At 49.9% G+C, this 20,642-nt stretch overlaps 1 protein-coding gene across 1 annotated transcript; it reads left to right on the top strand.

Annotated features, from left to right (window-relative positions):
• The first annotated feature begins 1,493 nt into the window (after positions 1 to 1,493).
• Positions 1,494 to 16,105, top strand: UTP23 (UTP23 small subunit processome component). The gene is made up of 3 exons (XM_063924480.1): positions 1,494 to 1,864; positions 9,486 to 9,660; positions 15,626 to 16,105. Exons 1-3 carry the CDS (start codon positions 1,677 to 1,679, stop codon positions 15,998 to 16,000), a joined length of 738 nt encoding a protein of 245 aa, XP_063780550.1. The 5' UTR covers positions 1,494 to 1,676; the 3' UTR covers positions 16,001 to 16,105.
• The last annotated feature ends 4,537 nt before the right edge of the window (positions 16,106 to 20,642 follow it).

Here is a 20,642-nt window from a genome sequence, read left to right as displayed (position 1 = left end):
AAATTTCAAACGGGCTCTTCAGACCCTCTTCTTCACCAAACCCAGCCAAATCTCATCCTAACCCTCTGTCCCACGCTCGGTCTACCCCATCTGCCCTGTCTGTCTGCCCCTCCCTTTTAGAATGTAAGCTCTCACGAGTAGGGCCCTCTTCCCTCACGTGATTATCCTTTTCTTACTATAATAATCCTCAACTGCACCAAATCCTGCAGTTCTCCTCCACCCTGATACTTATCTCAGTGTTGTCTACTGGTGTAGTTCATACTTACCTACTTTGCTGCCTCCTCCTCCGGGAGGAGGCAGCATTGTAGGTGTATGGGGGCGTGGCCGGCAGCAGGACGGGCGGTACGGAGGCGTGGCCGGCAGCAGGATGGGCGGTCCGGGGGCGTTTCATGCGGGTTGCGTCATGGAGGCGCTGCATAGCGGGGGCGGAGCTACGATGACGCGATTCAGCGCGAATCTCGTCATCTGACCACCTCGGGCCGCCCACTTGTTCTCTGCTGCGGGCGGACGAGGGGGAAAGCGGGAGGCTTGCCCACCTTTCCGGGGGGCCGGGAGGGTCACCCGATTTTCGGGAGCCTCCCGGCCATTCCGGGAGGGTAGGCAAGTATGGTGTAGTTATGCTTAGTTACCCTGTACTTGTCCTATATTGTCTTCAACTGTAAGTCACAATTTTCCTGTTTAGATTATGTGCATATGTACTCTGTAATTGGGCGCTGCGGAACCCTTGTGGCGCCATATAAATAAAGGAAAATAATAATAATAACAACACTACTACTCTGCATGACATGCCTCAGTCAGTGTTGCTGCTGATGGCGTCACCAGCTGCAGCATTGATTGTCATGTGACCACGCTGGCTCCGACCCGCGGGCCGTCTCCTAGCGACAGCTGCGAGGACGGGTGACGCAGTTCCGGGGCAGGAGGAGAGCGCTGCGAGGAGGGTAGAGACTAGATCCCCCTCTGTTTCAGTAACTGAAGAGGAACTAGACTATTTAGTATGAGCCTTCTATTTCCTCTTCTGTTTATGTACGTTTTTACATACGGAAGGGGAACTAGACACGGAAGTGTCTAGTTCCCCTTCCGTAAATGTTAGCCGGTGACATCACAGGCCATGTGACCAGACCATTTGACGGTCCGTTTTTCAACAGGGTAGCATCTAGTTTCCCTTCGTGGAGAGGACCTTTCCCATAAGACATGTCACAAACTATTTGGAATAGTAACCTGTGGCGAGCGAAGCGGAGCGAGACACCGAGCCTCAAGCGTGGCGAGCGTCCATTGGTGCATAGACAAAAACAAATAACCTATCTGAACAGCGGGGAACAAAAATTTACATAAACAGAAGGGGAAATAGAGGGTTTATAATAAATAATCTAGTTCCTCTTCAGTTACTGAAACAGAGGGGGATCTAGTCTCCACTTTGAAAGTGTCTAGTTCCCCTTCCGTATGTAAAAACGTACATAAACAGAAGAGGAAATAGAAGGCTCATACTAAATCGGACCGTCAAATGGTCTGGTCACATGGCCTGTGATGTCACCGGCTAACATTTACGGAAGGGGAACTAGACACTTGCGGGGAGGACGGGTGACGCAGTTCCGGGGCAGGAGAGCGCCGCACACACGTGGTGGGGGTGCCCTGTATCCGGGTGTAACGCGCGTGGAGAGTCTCCCCGGTGACCCGCCATGAAGATCACCCGGCAGAAGCACGTGAAGAAGCACCTGAGCTTCTACCGGAACAACTTCCGCTTCCGGGAGCCGTACCAGGTGCTGCTGGACGGGACCTTCTGCCAGGCGGCGCTGAAGAACAAGATCCAGATCAAGGAGCAGCTGCCCAAGTACTTCACGGGGGACGTGCAGCTCTGCACCAGCAAGTGAGTGCTGCTGTACCTGCGTCGGCCACTGTGCGGCGCTATAGTATCTGTGCCAGCCGCCATAGTACCTGCACCAGCCAGTGAGTGCACTATATTACCTGTACCAGCCACTGTGCGGCGCCATAGTACCTGCACCAGCCAGTGAGTGCACTATATTACCTGCACCAGCCACTGTGCGGCGCCATAGTACCTGCACCAGCCCGTGAGTGCACTATATTACCTGCACCAGCCACTGTGCGGCGCCATAGTACCTGCACCAGCCAGTGAGTGCACTATTGTACTTGCACCAGCCAGTGAGTGTACCATAGTACCTGCACCAGCCACTGTGTGGCACCATAGTATCTGCGCCAGCTGCCATAGTACCTGCACCAGCCAGTGAGTGCACTATAGTACCTGCACCGGCCACTGCGGCGCCCTAGTACCTGCACCAGCCAGTGAGTGCACTATAGTACTTGCACCAGCCGCCATAGTATCTGCACCAGCCAGTGAGTGCACTATATTACCTGCACCAGCCACTGTGCGGCGCCATAGTACCTGCACCAGCCAGTGAGTGCACTATATTACCTGCACCAGCCACTGTGCGGCGCAATAGTACCTGCACCAGCCAGTGAGTGCGCTATTGTACTTGCACCAGTAAGTGAGTGCGCTATTGTACTTGCACCAGTAAGTGAGTGCGCTATTGTACTTGCACCAGTAAGTGAGTGCGCTATTGTACTTGCACCAGCCAGTGAGTGCACTATTGTACTTGCACCAGTAAGTGAGTGCGCTATTGTACTTGCACCAGTAAGTGAGTGCGCTATTGTACTTGCACCAGTAAGTGAGTGCGCTATTGTACTTGCACCAGCCAGTGAGTGCACTATTGTACTTGCACCAGTAAGTGAGTGCGCTATTGTACTTGCACCAGCCAGTGAGTGCACTATTGTACTTGCACCAGTAAGTGAGTGCGCTATTGTACTTGCACCAGTAAGTGAGTGCGCTATTGTACTTGCACCAGCCAGTGAGTGCACTATTGTACTTGCACCAGCCAGTGAGTGCGCTATTGTACTTGCACCAGCCAGTGAGTGCACTATTGTACTTGCACCAGCCAGTGAGTGCACTATTGTACTTGCACCAGCCAGTGAGTGCACTATTGTACTTGCACCAGCCAGTGAGTGCACTATTGTACTTGCACCAGCCAGTGAGTGCACTATTGTACTTGCACCAGCCAGTGAGTGCACTATTGTACTTGCACCAGCCAGTGAGTGCACTATTGTACTTGCACCAGTAAGTGAGTGCACTATTGTACTTGCACCAGCCAGTGAGTGCACTATTGTACTTGCACCAGCCAGTGAGTGCACTATTGTACTTGCATCAGCCAGTGAGTGTACCATAGTACCTGCACCGGCCACTGTGTGGCACCATAGTATCTGCGCCAGCTGCCATAGTACCTGCACCAGCCAGTGAGTGCACTATAGTACTTGCATCAGCCACTGTGCGGAGGCTATAGTACCTGCACCGGCCACTGCGGCGCCCTAGTACCTGCACCAGCCAGTGAGTGCACTATAGTACTTGCACCAGCCGCCATAGTATCTGCACCAGCCAGTGAGTGCACTATATTACCTGCACCAGCCACTGTGCGGCGCCATAGTACCTGCACCAGCCAGTGAGTGCACTATATTACCTGCACCAGCCACTGTGCGGCGCAATAGTACCTGCACCAGCCAGTGAGTGCGCTATTGTACTTGCACCAGTAAGTGAGTGCGCTATTGTACTTGCACCAGTAAGTGAGTGCGCTATTGTACTTGCACCAGTAAGTGAGTGCGCTATTGTACTTGCACCAGCCAGTGAGTGCACTATTGTACTTGCACCAGTAAGTGAGTGCGCTATTGTACTTGCACCAGTAAGTGAGTGCGCTATTGTACTTGCACCAGTAAGTGAGTGCGCTATTGTACTTGCACCAGCCAGTGAGTGCACTATTGTACTTGCACCAGTAAGTGAGTGCGCTATTGTACTTGCACCAGCCAGTGAGTGCACTATTGTACTTGCACCAGTAAGTGAGTGCGCTATTGTACTTGCACCAGTAAGTGAGTGCGCTATTGTACTTGCACCAGCCAGTGAGTGCACTATTGTACTTGCACCAGCCAGTGAGTGCGCTATTGTACTTGCACCAGCCAGTGAGTGCACTATTGTACTTGCACCAGCCAGTGAGTGCACTATTGTACTTGCACCAGCCAGTGAGTGCACTATTGTACTTGCACCAGCCAGTGAGTGCACTATTGTACTTGCACCAGCCAGTGAGTGCACTATTGTACTTGCACCAGTAAGTGAGTGCACTATTGTACTTGCACCAGCCAGTGAGTGCACTATTGTACTTGCACCAGCCAGTGAGTGCACTATTGTACTTGCATCAGCCAGTGAGTGTACCATAGTACCTGCACCGGCCACTGTGTGGCACCATAGTATCTGCGCCAGCTGCCATAGTACCTGCACCAGCCAGTGAGTGCACTATAGTACTTGCACCAGCCGCCATAGTATCTGCACCAGCCAGTGAGTGCACTATAGTACTTGCACCAGCTGCCATAGTATCTGCACCAGCCAGTGAGTGCACTATAGTACTTGCACCAGCCGCCATAGTATCTGCACCAGCCAGTGAGTGCACTATAGTACTTGCACCAGCCGCCATAGTATCTGCACCAGCCAGTGAGTGCACTATAGTACTTGCACCAGCTGCCATAGTATCTGCACCAGCCAGTGAGTGCACTATAGTACTTGCACCAGCCGCCATAGTATCTGCACCAGCCAGTGAGTGCACTATAGTACTTGCACCAGCCGCCATAGTATCTGCACCAGCCAGTGAGTGCACTATAGTACTTGCACCAGCCGCCATAGTATCTGCACCAGCCAGTGAGTGCACTATAGTACTTGCACCAGCCGCCATAGTATCTGCACCAGCCAGTGAGTGCACTATAGTACTTGCACCAGCTGCCATAGTATCTGCACCAGCCAGTGAGTGCACTATAGTACTTGCACCAGCCGCCATAGTATCTGCACCAGCCAGTGAGTGCACTATAGTACTTGCACCAGCCGCCATAGTATCTGCACCAGCCAGTGAGTGCACTATAGTACTTGCACCAGCTGCCATAGTATCTGCACCAGCCAGTGAGTGCACTATAGTACTTGCACCAGCCGCCATAGTATCTGCACCAGCCAGTGAGTGCACTATAGTACTTGCACCAGCCGCCATAGTATCTGCACCAGCCAGTGAGTGCACTATAGTACTTGCACCAGCCGCCATAGTATCTGCACCAGCCAGTGAGTGCACTATAGTACTTGCACCAGCCGCCATAGTATCTGCACCAGCCAGTGAGTGCACTATAGTACTTGCACCAGCTGCCATAGTATCTGCACCAGCCAGTGAGTGCACTATAGTACTTGCACCAGCCGCCATAGTATCTGCACCAGCCAGTGAGTGCACTATAGTACTTGCACCAGCCGCCATAGTATCTGCACCAGCCAGTGAGTGCACTATAGTACTTGCACCAGCCGCCATAGTATCTGCACCAGCCAGTGAGTGCACTATAGTACCTGCACCAGCTGCTATAGTTCCTGCGCCTGTCACTGTGCAGTAATATTGTACCTGCACCAACCACTGCTGCACTGGCAACTGTGTGGTGTTATAGTACATGCACCAGCCGCCATAGTACCTGCACCAGCCAGTGAGTGCACTATATTACCTGCACCAGCCAGTGAGTGCCCTATTGTACTTGCCACTGTGCAGCGCTTTAGTACCGTACCTGCACTGGCCAGTGAGTGGTGCTGTAATACCTGTATGCAGCGCAATAGTGCCTGCACGAGCTGTTACAGTACCGGTGTCGGCCAGTGAGTGCCTGTTGTACCTGCTCTGGCCAGTGAGTGGCGCCATTGTACCTGCGCTGGCCAGTTGAGAGCTGTGCTCCAGTCCATGAGTGGTGCCCTAGTTTTTGACAGTTGTGTGCTAGCCAGTCAGTGGCGCTGTAGTACTGTGCACAGGGCAGTCAGTGGTGCTACAGTACCGTATAGCTGTGTGCCAGGTGGTCAGTGGCGCTATAGTACCGTATAGCTGTGTGCCAGGTGGTCAGTGGCGCTATAGTACCGTATAGCTGTGTGCCAGGTGGTCAGTGGCGCTATAGTACCGTATAGCTGTGTGCCAGGTGGTCAGTGTTGTTATAGTACCATATAGCTGTGTTCCAGGCGGTCAGTGGTGCTATAGTACCGTATAGCTGTGTTCCAGGTGGTCAGTGGTGCTATAGTACCGTATAGCTGTGTTCCAGGTGGTCAGTGGTGCTATAGTACTGTATAGCTGTGTGCCAGGCGGTCAGTGGCGCTATAGTACCGTATAGCTGTGTGCCAGGTGGTCAGTGGTGCTATAGTACTGTATAGCTGTGTTCCAGGTGGTCAGTGGTGCTATAGTACCGTATAGCTGTGTTCCAGGTGGTCAGTGGCGCTATAGTACTGTATAGCTGTGTTCCAGGTGGTCAGTGGTGCTATAGTACCGTATAGCTGTGTTCCAGGTGGTCAGTGGCGCTATAGTACCGTATAGCTGTGTGCCAGGTGGTCAGTGGCGCTATAGTACTGTATAGCTGTGTTCCAGGTGGTCAGTGGTGCTATAGTACCGTATAGCTGTGTGCCAGGTGGTCAGTGGTGCTATAGTACTGTATAGCTGTGTTCCAGGTGGTCAGTGGTGCTATAGTACCGTATAGCTGTGTTCCAGGTGGTCAGTGGCGCTATAGTACTGTATAGCTGTGTTCCAGGTGGTCAGTGGTGCTATAGTACCGTATAGCTGTGTTCCAGGTGGTCAGTGGTGCTATAGTACCGTATAGCTGTGTGCCAGGTGGTCAGTGGCGCTATAGTACCGTATAGCTGTGTGCCAGGTGGTCAGTGGCGCTATAGTACCGTATAGCTGTGTGCCAGGTGGTCAGTGGCGCTATAGTACCGTATAGCTGTGTGCCAGGTGGTCAGTGTTGTTATAGTACCATATAGCTGTGTTCCAGGCGGTCAGTGGTGCTATAGTACCGTATAGCTGTGTTCCAGGTGGTCAGTGGTGCTATAGTACCGTATAGCTGTGTTCCAGGTGGTCAGTGGTGCTATAGTACTGTATAGCTGTGTTCCAGGTGGTCAGTGGTGCTATAGTACCGTATAGCTGTGTTCCAGGTGGTCAGTGGCGCTATAGTACTGTATAGCTGTGTTCCAGGTGGTCAGTGGTGCTATAGTACCGTATAGCTGTGTTCCAGGTGGTCAGTGGTGCTATAGTACCGTATAGCTGTGTGCCAGGTGGTCAGTGGCGCTATAGTACCGTATAGCTGTGTGCCAGGTGGTCAGTGGCGCTATAGTACCGTATAGCTGTGTGCCAGGTGGTCAGTGGCGCTATAGTACCGTATAGCTGTGTGCCAGGTGGTCAGTGTTGTTATAGTACCATATAGCTGTGTTCCAGGCGGTCAGTGGTGCTATAGTACCGTATAGCTGTGTTCCAGGCGGTCAGTGGTGCTATAGTACCGTATAGCTGTGTTCCAGGCGGTCAGTGGTGCTATAGTACCGTATAGCTGTGTGCTAGCCAGTCAGTGGTGCTGTAGTACCGTATAGCTGTGTGCCAGGCGGTCAGTGGCGCTATAGTACCGTATAGCTGTGTGCCAGGTGGTCAGTGGCGCTATAGTACCGTATAGCTGTGTGCCAGGTGGTCAGTGGCGCTATAGTACCGTATAGCTGTGTGCCAGGTGGTCAGTGTTGTTATAGTACCATATAGCTGTGTTCCAGGCGGTCAGTGGTGCTATAGTACCGTATAGCTGTGTTCCAGGCGGTCAGTGGTGCTATAGTACCGTATAGCTGTGTTCCAGGCGGTCAGTGGTGCTATAGTACCGTATAGCTGTGTGCTAGCCAGTCAGTGGTGCTGTAGTACCGTATAGCTGTGTGCCAGGCGGTCAGTGGTGCTATAGTACCGTATAGCTGTGTGCCAGGCGGTCAGTGGTGCTACAGTACCGTATAGCTGTGTGCCAGGTGGTCAGTGGCGCTGTAGTACCGTATAGCTGTGTGCCAGGTGGTCAGTGGTGCTATAGTACCGTATAGCTGTGTGCCAGGCGGTCAGTGGTGCTATAGTGCTGTGTGCCAGGCGGTCAGTGGTGCTGTAGTACTGTATAGCTGTGTGCCAGGCGGTCAGTGGTGCTGTAGTACCGTATAGCTGTGTGCCAGGCGGTCAGTGGTGCTGTAGTACCGTATAGCTGTGTGCCAGGCGGTCAGTGGTGCTGTAGTACCGTATAGCTGTGTGCCAGGCGGTCAGTGGTGCTGTAGTACCGTATAGCTGTGTGCCAGGTGGTCAGTGGCGCTATAGTACCGTATAGCTGTGTGCCAGGCGGTCAGTGGTGTTATAGTACCATATAGCTGTGTTCCAGGCGGTCAGTGGTGCTATAGTACCGTATAGCTGTGTGCCAGGTGGTCAGTGGTGCTATAGTACCATATAGCTGTGTTCCAGGCGGTCAGTGGTGCTATAGTACCGTATAGCTGTGTGCCAGGTGGTCAGTGGTGTTATAGTACCATATAGCTGTGTTCCAGGCGGTCAGTGGTGCTATAGTACCGTATAGCTGTGTGCCAGGTGGTCAGTGGTGTTATAGTACCATATAGCTGTGTTCCAGGCGGTCAGTGGTGCTATAGTACCGTATAGTTGTGTGCCAGGTGGTCAGTGGTGCTATAGTACTGTAGTGTTCACTCTAGGCTGTTTTAGCAGGGCGCCGCGCCCTGCCCGTTTTTTAACAGGCAAAACCCGCCCTGCCCCTTTTGCGGCGCCCTGCTAGAACAGCCGCCCGCTCCCTGCCCTCCCGGCGTGTATAGATGCCGTGCGCATGCGCGCGGCATCCATTCACGCATTGGGAGAGGGCTGGGGAAGCCCAGCACCGACGGAGGTGCTGGGCACGCCCCCAACAGTGACGTCGCCGGCCACAGACGCTCTCTATAGTAGCGTCTGTGGTCCGCACCGCCCCCTAAAATGACGGAGGCGTGGCCGCGCGCGCACACATGTGCCCCCGGAGTCAGGCGCCCTGCCCCTTTTCACTCCTAGAGTGAACACTAGTACTGTACAGCTGTGCACAGGGCAGTCAGTGGCGCTGTAGTACCGTATAGCTGTGTGCCAGGCGGTCAGTGGTGCTATAGTACCGTATAGCTGTGTGCCAGGCGGTCAGTGGTGCTATAGTACCGTATAGCTGTGTGCCAGGCGGTCAGTGGTGCTATAGTACTGTATAGCTGTGTGCCAGGCGGTCAGTGGTGCTATAGTACCGTATAGCTGTGTGCCAGGCGGTCAGTGGTGCTTAATACAGGGCAGTTGTGCGCCTGGCATGGTAGCACTGTACCCCAGTGAGCGACAGTCTGCTACAGAGATGCATTGTAGCTGCTGGCTTATAGCTGCAACCAGATAAAATGCGCTTTCCCTAGTGTGTACAGGCGCCCTCACTGCTTATTATACCGTGAGTTGATTGCAGCAATTAAGTATTGGAATGCTTTCAAGCTGCTATAAGGAAAGATTAATAGCCATCAATGTGTGTGCTGCATGTATGATTCTTACACCTATTTGTGTTCACATGTTCCAGATGATCTAACACTATTCATTATGTCTCCCCAGCTGTGTCCTGAAGGAGCTGCAGTCTCTGGGGAAAGAGCTGTTTGGAGCCAAATTAATCGCCCAAAGATTTCAAGTGCGGCACTGCGCTCATTTCAAGAGTCCTGTCAGTGGCTCGGCGTGTCTGTTATCCATGGTCGCCGAGGGCAACGCTCACCATTATTTCATCGCCACCCAGGTATCTGTGATCAGGAAACCATTTATTCCTGTAGTGGGTTACCAGTGACTCGGCACTCGACCTGATTTGTGATTGGTTGACCAGGAGAAGCGCAGCCCTGGAGAAAGACATGCTGAAGTCTTACGGACAGATGTTATGCGCGAGCTGTCTTAAGAGTTGCACAGAAGTTACTGTAGCTTATTTCTGCTTGCACATCCATATATTTCCGGGTCCCAGTGGCGACGTGAGGATCTCTTCTGGCGGCGATGTCTTGGCAGGGGTTGGTAAGTATTTTCCCCACTACACCCAGAATCTGCCTTCCGAGGCGAAACGCGCCCGTTTCTGTTCTGGCAGCTGCCGCTCTAAATTGAATCTGCCTCTTTAGTGCATGTTGCATGGTATGTTGTTAGTTTGTTTGCAAGAAATAGATCCGACCCACGTGGGTTGGGAATGATTGGTCAACAGTTACCATGTTGACATTCACAATGACCTGGTAGAACTGTCGACACACATGTATGATATGTCAACATCACGAATGGTCGACAGATGATCCCTAGTGGTCTAGTAGTGTCTTACCCTGTCCTGGCGGCAGCTCCAGCGCTTTCCGGGTCCCAGTGGCGACGTGAGGATCTCTTCTGGCGGCGATGTCTTGGCAGGGGTTGGTAAGTATTTTCCCCACTACACCCAGCTCTAACCTTTCCCCACAGCCTAACCCTCCTGTTAGCACCTCTCCCTGATCATTGGCTTCCTCTGACTGTTCCGATTTCGACATTGTGAGCCTGCCGACATTCCAAGGATGTTGATGTGACGCTTGTCAACAGTTTGAATCATGTTGACGTGGTAACAGCTGACATTTGGTCCGGATACCCGCCCACTTACCTCCACGGTAGAAACATTCACCATGATGAAACGCGTCAGAGTGCGCAAGGATAAAATATGACTGTGCAGATCTATAAGCCGTGTGTTATTTCTATAGCTTACCATTTACTACAGGGGTGGGGTACCTCCGGCCCGCGGGCCGTATAAGGCCCGCAAAGCCGTTGGTTCCGGCCCACCCGCTTGTGTCAGTGAGACATACCGCCACTCCGTCCGGCGGCAGCGTGTCGCCGCTGTCAGGGAGGAGAGCGCAGCTACTATGTCCGGCGGCAGGTAAGATCTCAAACCAGTCGCCGGTTCGTGAGCCAATCAGGAGCTGCCGGCCCGTGAGCTCTGATTGGCTCACGAACCGGCGGCAGGTTTGAGGTTCTACACGCCGCCGCCGCCCGACATAGCCGCGCTCTCCTCCTTGTCCTGACACCCGAGACTCGCCGCCGGATGGAGCAGCAGTGGTGAGCAGCACAGTGGGGTGGGGGGCACTGTTGGGGGCATTTGTATACCTGGCACTGTTGGGGGCATTTGTATACCTGGCACTGCACTATTGGGGGCATATATGTATCACGTCCCACTTTAATTGGCCACACCCATTTTTTTTGAAGCACGCGCACACAGTACCTCTAAGGGGCAGACCTACTGAGGGGCAGGGTAATTTTTTTAAGTTGAGAATTTTTGTATGGCACCCGAAGTATTTTATAAATATCCAATAGGCCCTTGATTTACAGGAATGTGCCGGGGTGTAAAAAAAAAAAAAAAAAAAGATAGATATATATATAGATATATTATTTATTTGCTCGCAGCAGACGCTGTACGTTGGAAACATTTTCTCACTGTCCGGTCCTGCAATTTGCGTTTACTTAGCGATCACTTTAAGGTAGACCGTTCCTGGTTATGTCCGACCTCTCAGACTGCGTATGGATTTGTACCTTTGTAATCTATGGAAGACCAGCTCTGTTTACCGAGTAAGATTTAAAAGGACACATTGATCACTGCTCATCCTGAAACCGTCACAAATCTATACCTGGGAGGCTGCAAGTCCTCATTATAAAACCTGTGTTCAGACTTGTTCTATGTGCAGTAACACAAATGATCACTTACACTAACCTTTTAGTTCTATGGTTTTCTGTATATTAATGGTGATATGAAAGATGAATGTATAATCCTCTTACTGCAGACTAGATGGGCCAAGTCCAATTCTGTCTTCCTATGTGACAGGACTTTACCTAGCTTAGTATAGGTGTCAGAGCTCTGTTTTTATAATTTACCATTAATTTGGTCTTTTGAAATAAAATTGGAGTTTTCAGTTCTTGTAGTTTTACGGGCAAAAAGAGCAGACGAGAGTGATTCACATAAACCAGCCGCACAGCCCCAGTGTGTCTACCCTTACCTGTGCGTTTTCCTTTATACGTGCCCATTATACATTCTACATAATGCCAGTTTGTCGTCTGATTACAGAGGAAAGGTCAGAGACCATTTCAGCCAGGATTATATGGGGAGATGTGTCAAATGCGCTACATTCAGTGCAGAGATCAGCAACCTGTATTAAAGCATTTACAATGGAGCAACTCTCCTTTCGCAGTTCAGTTGCATTAAGCATGTACCAATATATTGCGTCGACATACAGTGGAGTTTGTACGTCATCGTGATATATCATCACATGACAACGCTGGGTCGGCGCATCGCTGAAGTGTGTACAAAGATTTTGAGGCAGGATCTGTGCTTGGTATGGACAGGATAAATAGAAGCTTTGCGGTATCTGAGATCTGGGCAGGGGGTCAAATACATAATTTAAAAAAAAAAGCACCCGAGCACTAAATACAATTAAGCAAAGAAGACTGTTGAGCTAAGTGTCTCTTGTGTACTTTTATGTGAGGATCATGGCTCCATAGTACAAAGACGAAGTGGCCAATAGGCCGTTTTGCCAACCAAGCAACCGGCAAGTTAAGCTATACACACGGACTAATCAGCCACTCCATATGTTAGGCCAGATGTTACAGGTGGGCGAGCCTTTAAATTTTCCTGCCCAGCTGGTACGGGCTGCCGGGGCAATCTGATATGTCTGTAAATTACATCGATAACAGATGGGGTGAACTACAGGTATCTCTTGTCACTAGAACGAACGATATCTATAGTGTGTACCCAGCTCACCTCTTACCTGCTGTCCCGCAGTGCCCCTTGCCAGGAATAATTTCAGACTATATAGAGGCGGTTTTTTATTTTTCTGTTAAAGGATAATTTAGATTTAGATGGAATATCATAACTAAAACCTAGTTCCAGGAGATCCCCTGACATCCTGCGCACGCCTATTCTAAGCTCGCTCTTGATCGATGGATTGTGTCTAACGCCAGGAATGAAACCTGTTGGCATCTACATCCAGCCTGGAAATAAACTCCTCGTGGATTTAAATTCTTTGACAATCTACAAAGTAAAATGTTATGTTGTGTGATTGATACACAGTAAGGGAATTACCTAGATTACATTTCAAATCTAAAATTCCCGTCTCTGAGCAATCTGATGTTCCATTGAAATGGATTACCAAGAATGTAATGCCCAAGAAGGTTTTAATTGTTGACGTATTTTAAGAGCGGGTTTTAATCTGTTTAACAGATTTCTTATTTTTGTTATTTACGACTCTTGGGACTTGTCATTCTTTGTTACACTTGGAAAGCTCCGGTACCAATTCCTCTGGCCTGTAACGCTGCGTGCTACAGGTCACGTTCAGATGTGTTGCCCAAATAAAGAGCAGCCGTCTTGCAAATAAAAGGAACAAGAAACAACGAACATCCGCAAGATATTAACCCTTTACGTCCCTACATTGGGACAATATAAGCCCCGCCCAATTCACCCAGAATTGCCCACTTTTGGAGAAGCTCCTCCAACATTAATGCAAACCCCACCTCATTAGGGAGGCCAATCCTCTGCCTTTTTTCTCGATCCCGGGTATCTGGATTGAACAGTGATCAATCCCAGGATACCCGGAATTGGGTTGAAGATTTTAAAATGAAAATCTTCAGTGAGCCCCCTCTTCCCGGATCCCCCCTGCCCACAGAACTACTCGCCATCCTCTGGGAGTGCGGGCGGGTTCACTTGCTGCAGGCAGTGGGTGGTGAGGTGTGGTCCGGGCACAGCGTGACCTCTGACTTCACGTCACGCTGCACAGTGCACACAGCTGGGGGCTGGGAGGAGTGAGCTGGGCAGTGTCTGAGCCTCCTGAGGACGCTCAACTCTGCCTGGCTTTGAAAAAACAAGGGGGCTTTCTAATCCCGATATCCCCAGACAATTTTAAGCCTAAATCCCAGGATCCCGCCGATCCAGAGATTGGCCACCCTACACCTCATATAGAAGACCATAAATTGGAAGTGTCCTGTCCACGATCTGTCTCTTAATGCTGTTTTTGAGTTGACTGTTTATGAAGATCGTGAGACAATAGCTGAAGGCTGGCAGACTTCCTGCAATTTCATGAATGGGCTCCTGGTTGTCCATGGCACCCATACACTCTTTATAAAAGGGTTACAACTATCAGAGGACCCCTAATGTTGCAGCTATATTCAGCTCTTATGGCGGTGTAGTGGCTGATTGTCCTGGCAGGACCTTGTTTAAATGATGCTCTTTGGACAGGATTGCAGATGTTACTGTTATTAGAGCACTGACCAGTTCTTTTTCACTTTGGACATATTACAAGTTCTAATGTGTTTAGAAGATGAGTTATAAGTTGATTTGCAGAAGAAATCCTACATCTAAATAGGAGTGAGGGGAGAAGATCAATCCGCGGACACGCTTACGGAAGCGGGGACAGATGGGTGAGCAGAATGGCAGATAGGAGGAGATTGAAGTAGTTGAGGCCGGAGTTGATGAGAGACTTACTAAGTATTGGTTGAATCTTGGTTCAGGATGTACTTGAACCATATGAGGACTAAAGAGGAAGGCAGTGGGCATGGGAGACAGGAATTTGTGTAGCCATGGCTGGTGAGGAAGATGAGAAGATATGCTTTGGATATGTAGGATACATTGGGGGGATCCACATGGGAAAAAGCAACGAGACAGTTGATCATATGATCTATTTGAGAAGGGGAGGAGAGATAGAGCTGTGTGTCGCCCGCAGCTATAAGACTATTTGGAGAGATCAGTCCCAAAGCCCACTGGGGTGAAAGGTCGGCAGAGAAGAGGTGACCCGTGGTGTAGACAGTGTCGGAGGTCCAGGAGAACTTTTGCAAAGTGACCCTTACAAGCCAATACGGTTCTGCATGATGTTTCCACTGCGTATGTAATTGCCTATTCCTTTAGACTTAGCACCTCGAAGGGGTGTGAGAGAGAACCTGTAATGGTTGCGATATGCAGTTCCGGAACTCCATATTGCGCTTATTGCACACAATAAGAGAACCAATTAGACCTTGCTGTATGTAGACCATCATTTTAGTATCACTTAAATGTATTAAAGGGCTTTTGGAAAACTGCTCCAGACCATTTAATTCACTTTCTCTTTTTTTTTTTCTTTTTCTTTTAGGAATTGGATTGCATTTCCCATACTTATAATATGAAATGCAATCTGGGCTGAATTTCTCCCCCAAAAATTTGTGGGTACAGCCTCAGCGGAGGGATGCAGGTTCTAGTCCAATTGCAGAGCTTCTAGTAGGGAGTGAGAGGAGAGAACGTTGGTTGAACACAATTAGCTCAGGTTTGGAGGCGGTGCAGGGGTTAATCAATCTGTATATAAGGGAGCCTGACCAGACATACATTAATGGCTTCGAAACAGCCTGTACCTGATGTCCTCTATTTTTCTATTGTATACAAATTATCATGCAAACCATGAAGGTAATGAGGTATTAGTGCAACTAATCAGAGATATCAATTAGACTAATTCTGTATTTATTCCTCTGATCACTCTCTGTGTATTGTTCCGTTATCAGAGTACCGCACTTTAATCCCCTGTGTAATACCGGCTCTGCAAAGCACAACGTACCTGTTTAACAGGATATGTGATAATTCCTGGGTGTTTTTATCTGGGGAGAACTCATTAGGACATCTGGAGGATTAGTGGATCCAGGAAACAATACTGCATTCCATATACATTTTTCTTTTTGTGACTGTTTTGTCTTTGCGTTTGTTTCACCAGGATCAAGAACTGGCCAGCAAGGTAAAGAAGCAAGCCGGAGTGCCCCTGTTGTTTATCATTCAGAACACGATCGTGCTGGACAAGCCTTCTCCCACATCCCTGGCCCATGTCCAGGCTGTGCAGGCCGGCCAGCTCGTTCCCGAGCATCAGAAACAGAACCTCCAGCAGCTAAAGGATGAGCAGGGGGTGTCGCAGATTCCGGAGCGCAGGGGACGGAAGCGGAGAGGCGTCCGTGGTCCCAACCCTCTAAGCTGCATGAAGAAGAAGAGGAAGAATGCGCCGCAGGCGGCGTCTGCAGCCCCCGATCAGAAGAAGAGAAAGAGGAAAAGAAACAGAGGGAAGTCCTTAGTACAGGACACGCAGAGAACTATGTAATAGAACAGCCCAAGAACTGTGTGAATATTTCATGTTTTTATATTAAAAACAATTATTTTGCTTGTTCTTATATTTCAGTAAAACGAGAGTTTGTAATAAAAAAAACTTTTTTTTTTTTTTTTTTCTATAATTGTAACATGATGGCCATTTGCAAGTGTCCTGGGCTCTTGTAAAATACCATATAAGAAATTGGTTATTCAATTCACCATTTTATTAGTCCAAGTCAAATTTGGACAGGGTCGTAGGGAGTGTTGTGTGAGAGGTGGTGTCATGCATGGCACTGGGCCCCATCGCTGACACACCACCCGCATCTGGCTAGCAGGGTATCTTGGATGTAAGACAAACTGGCAGTTGCTCTATCATGCTAGGAGATAATTATATATCTGGTGCTACTCCTTACTGTAGACAAGTCACATGGCCCCATGTGGGCATTGCTATTATGTAGTGTTAGGACTGCTGATATCGGAGATGCCTTGGCGTGGCTCAGCAGCTAAATATGTCTTTGCAAACACGTGTGACCAATTCTCTGAAATTCTATTACCAGATATGTACAGGTATGGTTACAGGTAACTTTTTAGTGTGTGGGGGATGCTGGGGGGAGGGAGCCCCCCCTCTGTCTGCTGTTCTAGCACCTGATATATAATTTTCTGCAGCGGGGTGCACTGGGGTTCCACAGGGAATAACATTTGGGGGTGTGGAGTTGGATCTTGATCCGAGGCACCACCAAGCTAAAAGCTTTGACTGTTCCCAAGATGCACAGCGCCGCCTCCTCCATAACCCCGCCTCCGTGCACAGGAACTGAAGTGCGGCCCTGAAAGAGTTTTTTAAGAAGACAGAAGACTTCAAGGGCCCACAGCACAGGCACTTAAAAGTGCTATATGTCATTCTGACATATCGTGCTGTGGCTCCCTCACCTCCCCCAGCGGCGATGTATACTCCCACGCCCTGGTTGCCGGGTACTTAAGTGGAGGGCTCCCGTTTCTCTTCAGGCACACACATTTGCCGCTGCTCTCCAGGATCGCGTGGCCGTGTTACAGGGAGGAGGTAAGAGGGTCCCCCAGGCAGGACCCGCTGAAAACCACGATCTGCCGCGGTCTCTAGGAGATGGTCCGTGCGTGCTGGCGTGGACACTGGCTGTACAGGGACCCCACTAGACCACCAGGGCAAGGGGCACAGGTTGGATTACCTCATAATCAAATTTAATAGGCCCCGCAGTACCCGGTGGTGAAGTCCAGCAAGGGGATAAGGCTCTGACCTGTAGCCCCTCCCCCAGCCGCCATTTACTGCAAATGTTCCCGCCCTGGAGCTGCATCTCTCCCTCACTCCCTGTCAGCGTTTGGGCGCCATTACACACATGCTGAGCTGATTCTGGGACTGCTGGGCAATGTCTCCTCTATAAAGCCGCCTGCATCATCAGCGCTGTGCATATACAGGACACTTAAATATTCTACATGTCACTTAGACAGTGTTAAGAACAAGTGCATTACTACAGGGATATTTAGTACAAGTACCCTGTGATATACATCCAGTCTTTACTGTGCATTGTTATATCTATATACCTTTACTTAGTGGTACAGATACTTAGTATTGCTAGTCCAGTGCAGTTTTATTGTTTGTAATTTCTGCATCGTACATGTGACTGTGTGTGCCAATAGCTGCTGTGTGATTTCTATTTTGTGTATCTCACACATATTGCTATCCCTATTTCTCTAACGTCCTAAGTGGATGCTGGGACTCCGTAAGGACCATGGGGAATAGCGGCTCCGCAGGAGACAGGGCACAAAATAAAAGCTTGAGATATCAGGTGGTGTGCACTGGCTCCTCCCCCTATGACCCTCCTCCAAGCCAGTTAGATTTTTGTGCCCGGCCGAGAAGGGTGCAAACTAGGTAGCTCTCCAGAGCTGCTTAGAATAAAAGTTTAGTTAGGTTTTTTTATTTTCAGTGAGTCCTGCTGGCAACAGGCTCACTGCATCGTGGGACTAAGGGGAGAAGAAGCGAACTCACCTGAGTGCAGAGTGGATTGGGCTTCTTAGGCTACTGGACGTTAGCTCCAGAGGGACGATCACAGGTTCAGCCTGGATGGGTCACCGGAGCCGCGCCGCCGTCCCCCTTACAGAGCCAGAAGAGACGAAGGTCCGGTGAAAGCGGCGGCAGAAGACATCCTGTCTTCAAGACTAAGGTAGTGCACAGCACCGCAGCTGTGCGCCATTGCTCTCAGCACACTTCACACTCCGGTCACTGAGGGTGCAGGGCGCTGGGGGGGAGCGCCCTGAGACGCAATATAACACACATATACCTTAGCTGGCAAAAGGAATACATCACATATAGCTCCAGGGCTATATGGATGTATTTTTCCCCCTGCCATTTTACACAAAAAAGCGGGAGTTAAGGACGTCGTGAAGGGGCGGGGCCTATCTCCTCAGCACACTGGCGCCATTATTCCCTCACAGCTCCGCTGGAAGGACGGCTCCCTGATTCTCCCCTGCAGTACTGCATCTGATTCAGGGTAAAAAAGAGAAGGGGGGGCATTTTGGCAGCAAATAACTAGATTAACAGCAGCTATAAGGGATTAACACTTATATAAGGTTATCCCTGTATATATATAGCGCTGGGTGTGTGCTGGCAGACTCTCCCTCTGTCTCTCCAAAGGGCTAAGTAGGGTCCTGTCCTCTATCAGAGCATTCCCGGTGTGTGTGCTGTGTGTCGGTACGCGTGTGTCGACATGTATGAGGAGGAAAATGAGGTGGAGGCGGAGCAGTTGCCTGTGTTAGTGATGTCACCCCCTAGGGAGTCGACACCTGACTGGATGATTGTGTTTAAGCAATTAAGTGATAATGTCAGCAATTTACAAAAAACTGTTGACGACATGAGAAAGCCGGCAAATCAATTAGTGCCTGTTCAGGCGTCTCAGACACCCTCAGGGGCCCTAAAACGGCCGCTACCTCAGTGGGTCGACACGGATCCAGATACAGATACTGAATCTAGTGTCGACGGTGACGAGACAAACGTAATGTCCAGTAGGGCCACACGTTACATGATCACGGCAATGAAAGAGGCATTGAACCTTTCTGACACTACAAATACCTCAAAGGCGGGTATTATGTGGGGTGTGAAAAAACTGCCAATAGTTTTTCCTGAGTCTGAGGAAATAAATGAGGTGTGTGATAAAGCGTGGGGTTCTCCCGATAAAAAACAGCTAATTTCTAATAAGTTATTAGCACTATACCCTTTCCCGCCAGAGGTTAGGGCACGGTGGGAAACACCCCCTAGGGTAGATAAGGCGCTCACACGTTTATCTAAACAAGTAGCGTTACCGTCCCCTGATACGGCCACCCTCAAAGAACCAGCTGATAGGAGGCTGGAAAATATCCTGAAAAGTATATACACACATACTGGTGTTATACTGCGACCAGCAATCGCATCAGCCTGGATGTGCAGTGCTGGAATCGCATGGGCGGATTCCCTGACTGAGAATATTGATACCCTGGATAGGGACAATATTCTGTTAACTATAGAACATTTAAAGGATGCATTGCTATATATGCGTGATGCGCAGAGGGATATTTGTACCCTGGCATCAAGAGTAAGCGCAATGTCCATCTCTGCCAGAAGAGCATTATGGACCAGACAGTGGTCAGGGGACGCAGATTCCAAACGGCACATGGAAGTATTGCCGTATAAGGGGGAGGAGTTATTTGGGGCTGGTCTAACAGACCTGGTGGCCACGGCAACGGCTGGAAAATCCACCTTTTTACCCCAGGTTACTTCACATCAACAGAAAAAGACACAGTCTTTTCAAACTCAGTCCTTTCGTTCCCATAAGTACAAGCGAGCAAAAGGTCACTCTTTTCTGCCCAAGGGCAGAGGAAGAGGAAAAAGGCAGCACCATGCAGCCGCTTCCCAGGAGCAGAAGCCCTCCCCTGCTTCTGCCAAGTCTTCAGCATGACGCTGGGGCTTTACAAGCAGACTCAGACACGGTGGGGGCCCGTCTCAAGAATTTCAACGCGCAGTGGGGTCACTCGCAAGTGGATCCCTGGATTCTACAGGAAGTATCACAGGGGTACAAACTGGAATTCGAGGCGTTTCCTCCTCATCGGTTCCTGAAGTCTGCTTTACCAAAGTCTCCCTCCGACAGGGAGGCAGTTCTGGAAGCCATTCACAAGCTGTACTCCCAGCAGGTGATAATCAAGGTACCCCTCTTACAACAGGGGAAGGGGTATTATTCCACACTATTTGTGGTACCGAAGCCGGACGGCTCGGTGAGACCAATATTAAATCTAAAATCTTTGAACACTTACATAAAAAGGTTCAAATTCAAGATGGAGTCACTCAGAGCGGTGATAGCGAACCTGGAAGAGGGGGACTATATGGTGTCGCTGGACATCAAGGATGCTTATCTCCACGTCCCAATATATCCTTCTCAGAACAGTTAGAAGTCGGAGTGGCACTATCTCAGGTAGTGCTAAGTCAGCACGGATGGATTCTAAATATTCCAAAATCGCAGCTGATTCCAACGACACGTCTACTGTTCTTAGGAATGATTCTGGACACAGTCCAGAAGAAGGTGTTTCTCCCGGAGGAGAAGGCCAGGGAGTTATCCGAGCTAGTCAGGAACCTCCTAAAACCAGGACAGGTCTCAGTG

Source organism: Pseudophryne corroboree, chromosome 5, assembly GCF_028390025.1.
Source record: "Pseudophryne corroboree isolate aPseCor3 chromosome 5, aPseCor3.hap2, whole genome shotgun sequence".
Taxonomy (NCBI): domain Eukaryota; kingdom Metazoa; phylum Chordata; class Amphibia; order Anura; family Myobatrachidae; genus Pseudophryne; species Pseudophryne corroboree.
The sequence above is the reverse complement of the archived record's forward strand: the minus strand, read 5'-3'. Positions and strand labels throughout refer to the sequence as shown.

Coding starts and splice junctions, on each gene's coding strand:
- UTP23 (XM_063924480.1), top strand. CDS start 1,677: ATGAAGATCACCCGGCAGAAGCACGTGAAGAAGCACCTGAGCTTCTAC. Junction 1,865..9,485: donor GTGCAGCTCTGCACCAGCAA/GTGAGTGCTGCT, acceptor ATGTCTCCCCAG/CTGTGTCCTGAAGGAGCTGC. Junction 9,661..15,625: donor ATTATTTCATCGCCACCCAG/GTATCTGTGATC, acceptor TTGTTTCACCAG/GATCAAGAACTGGCCAGCAA.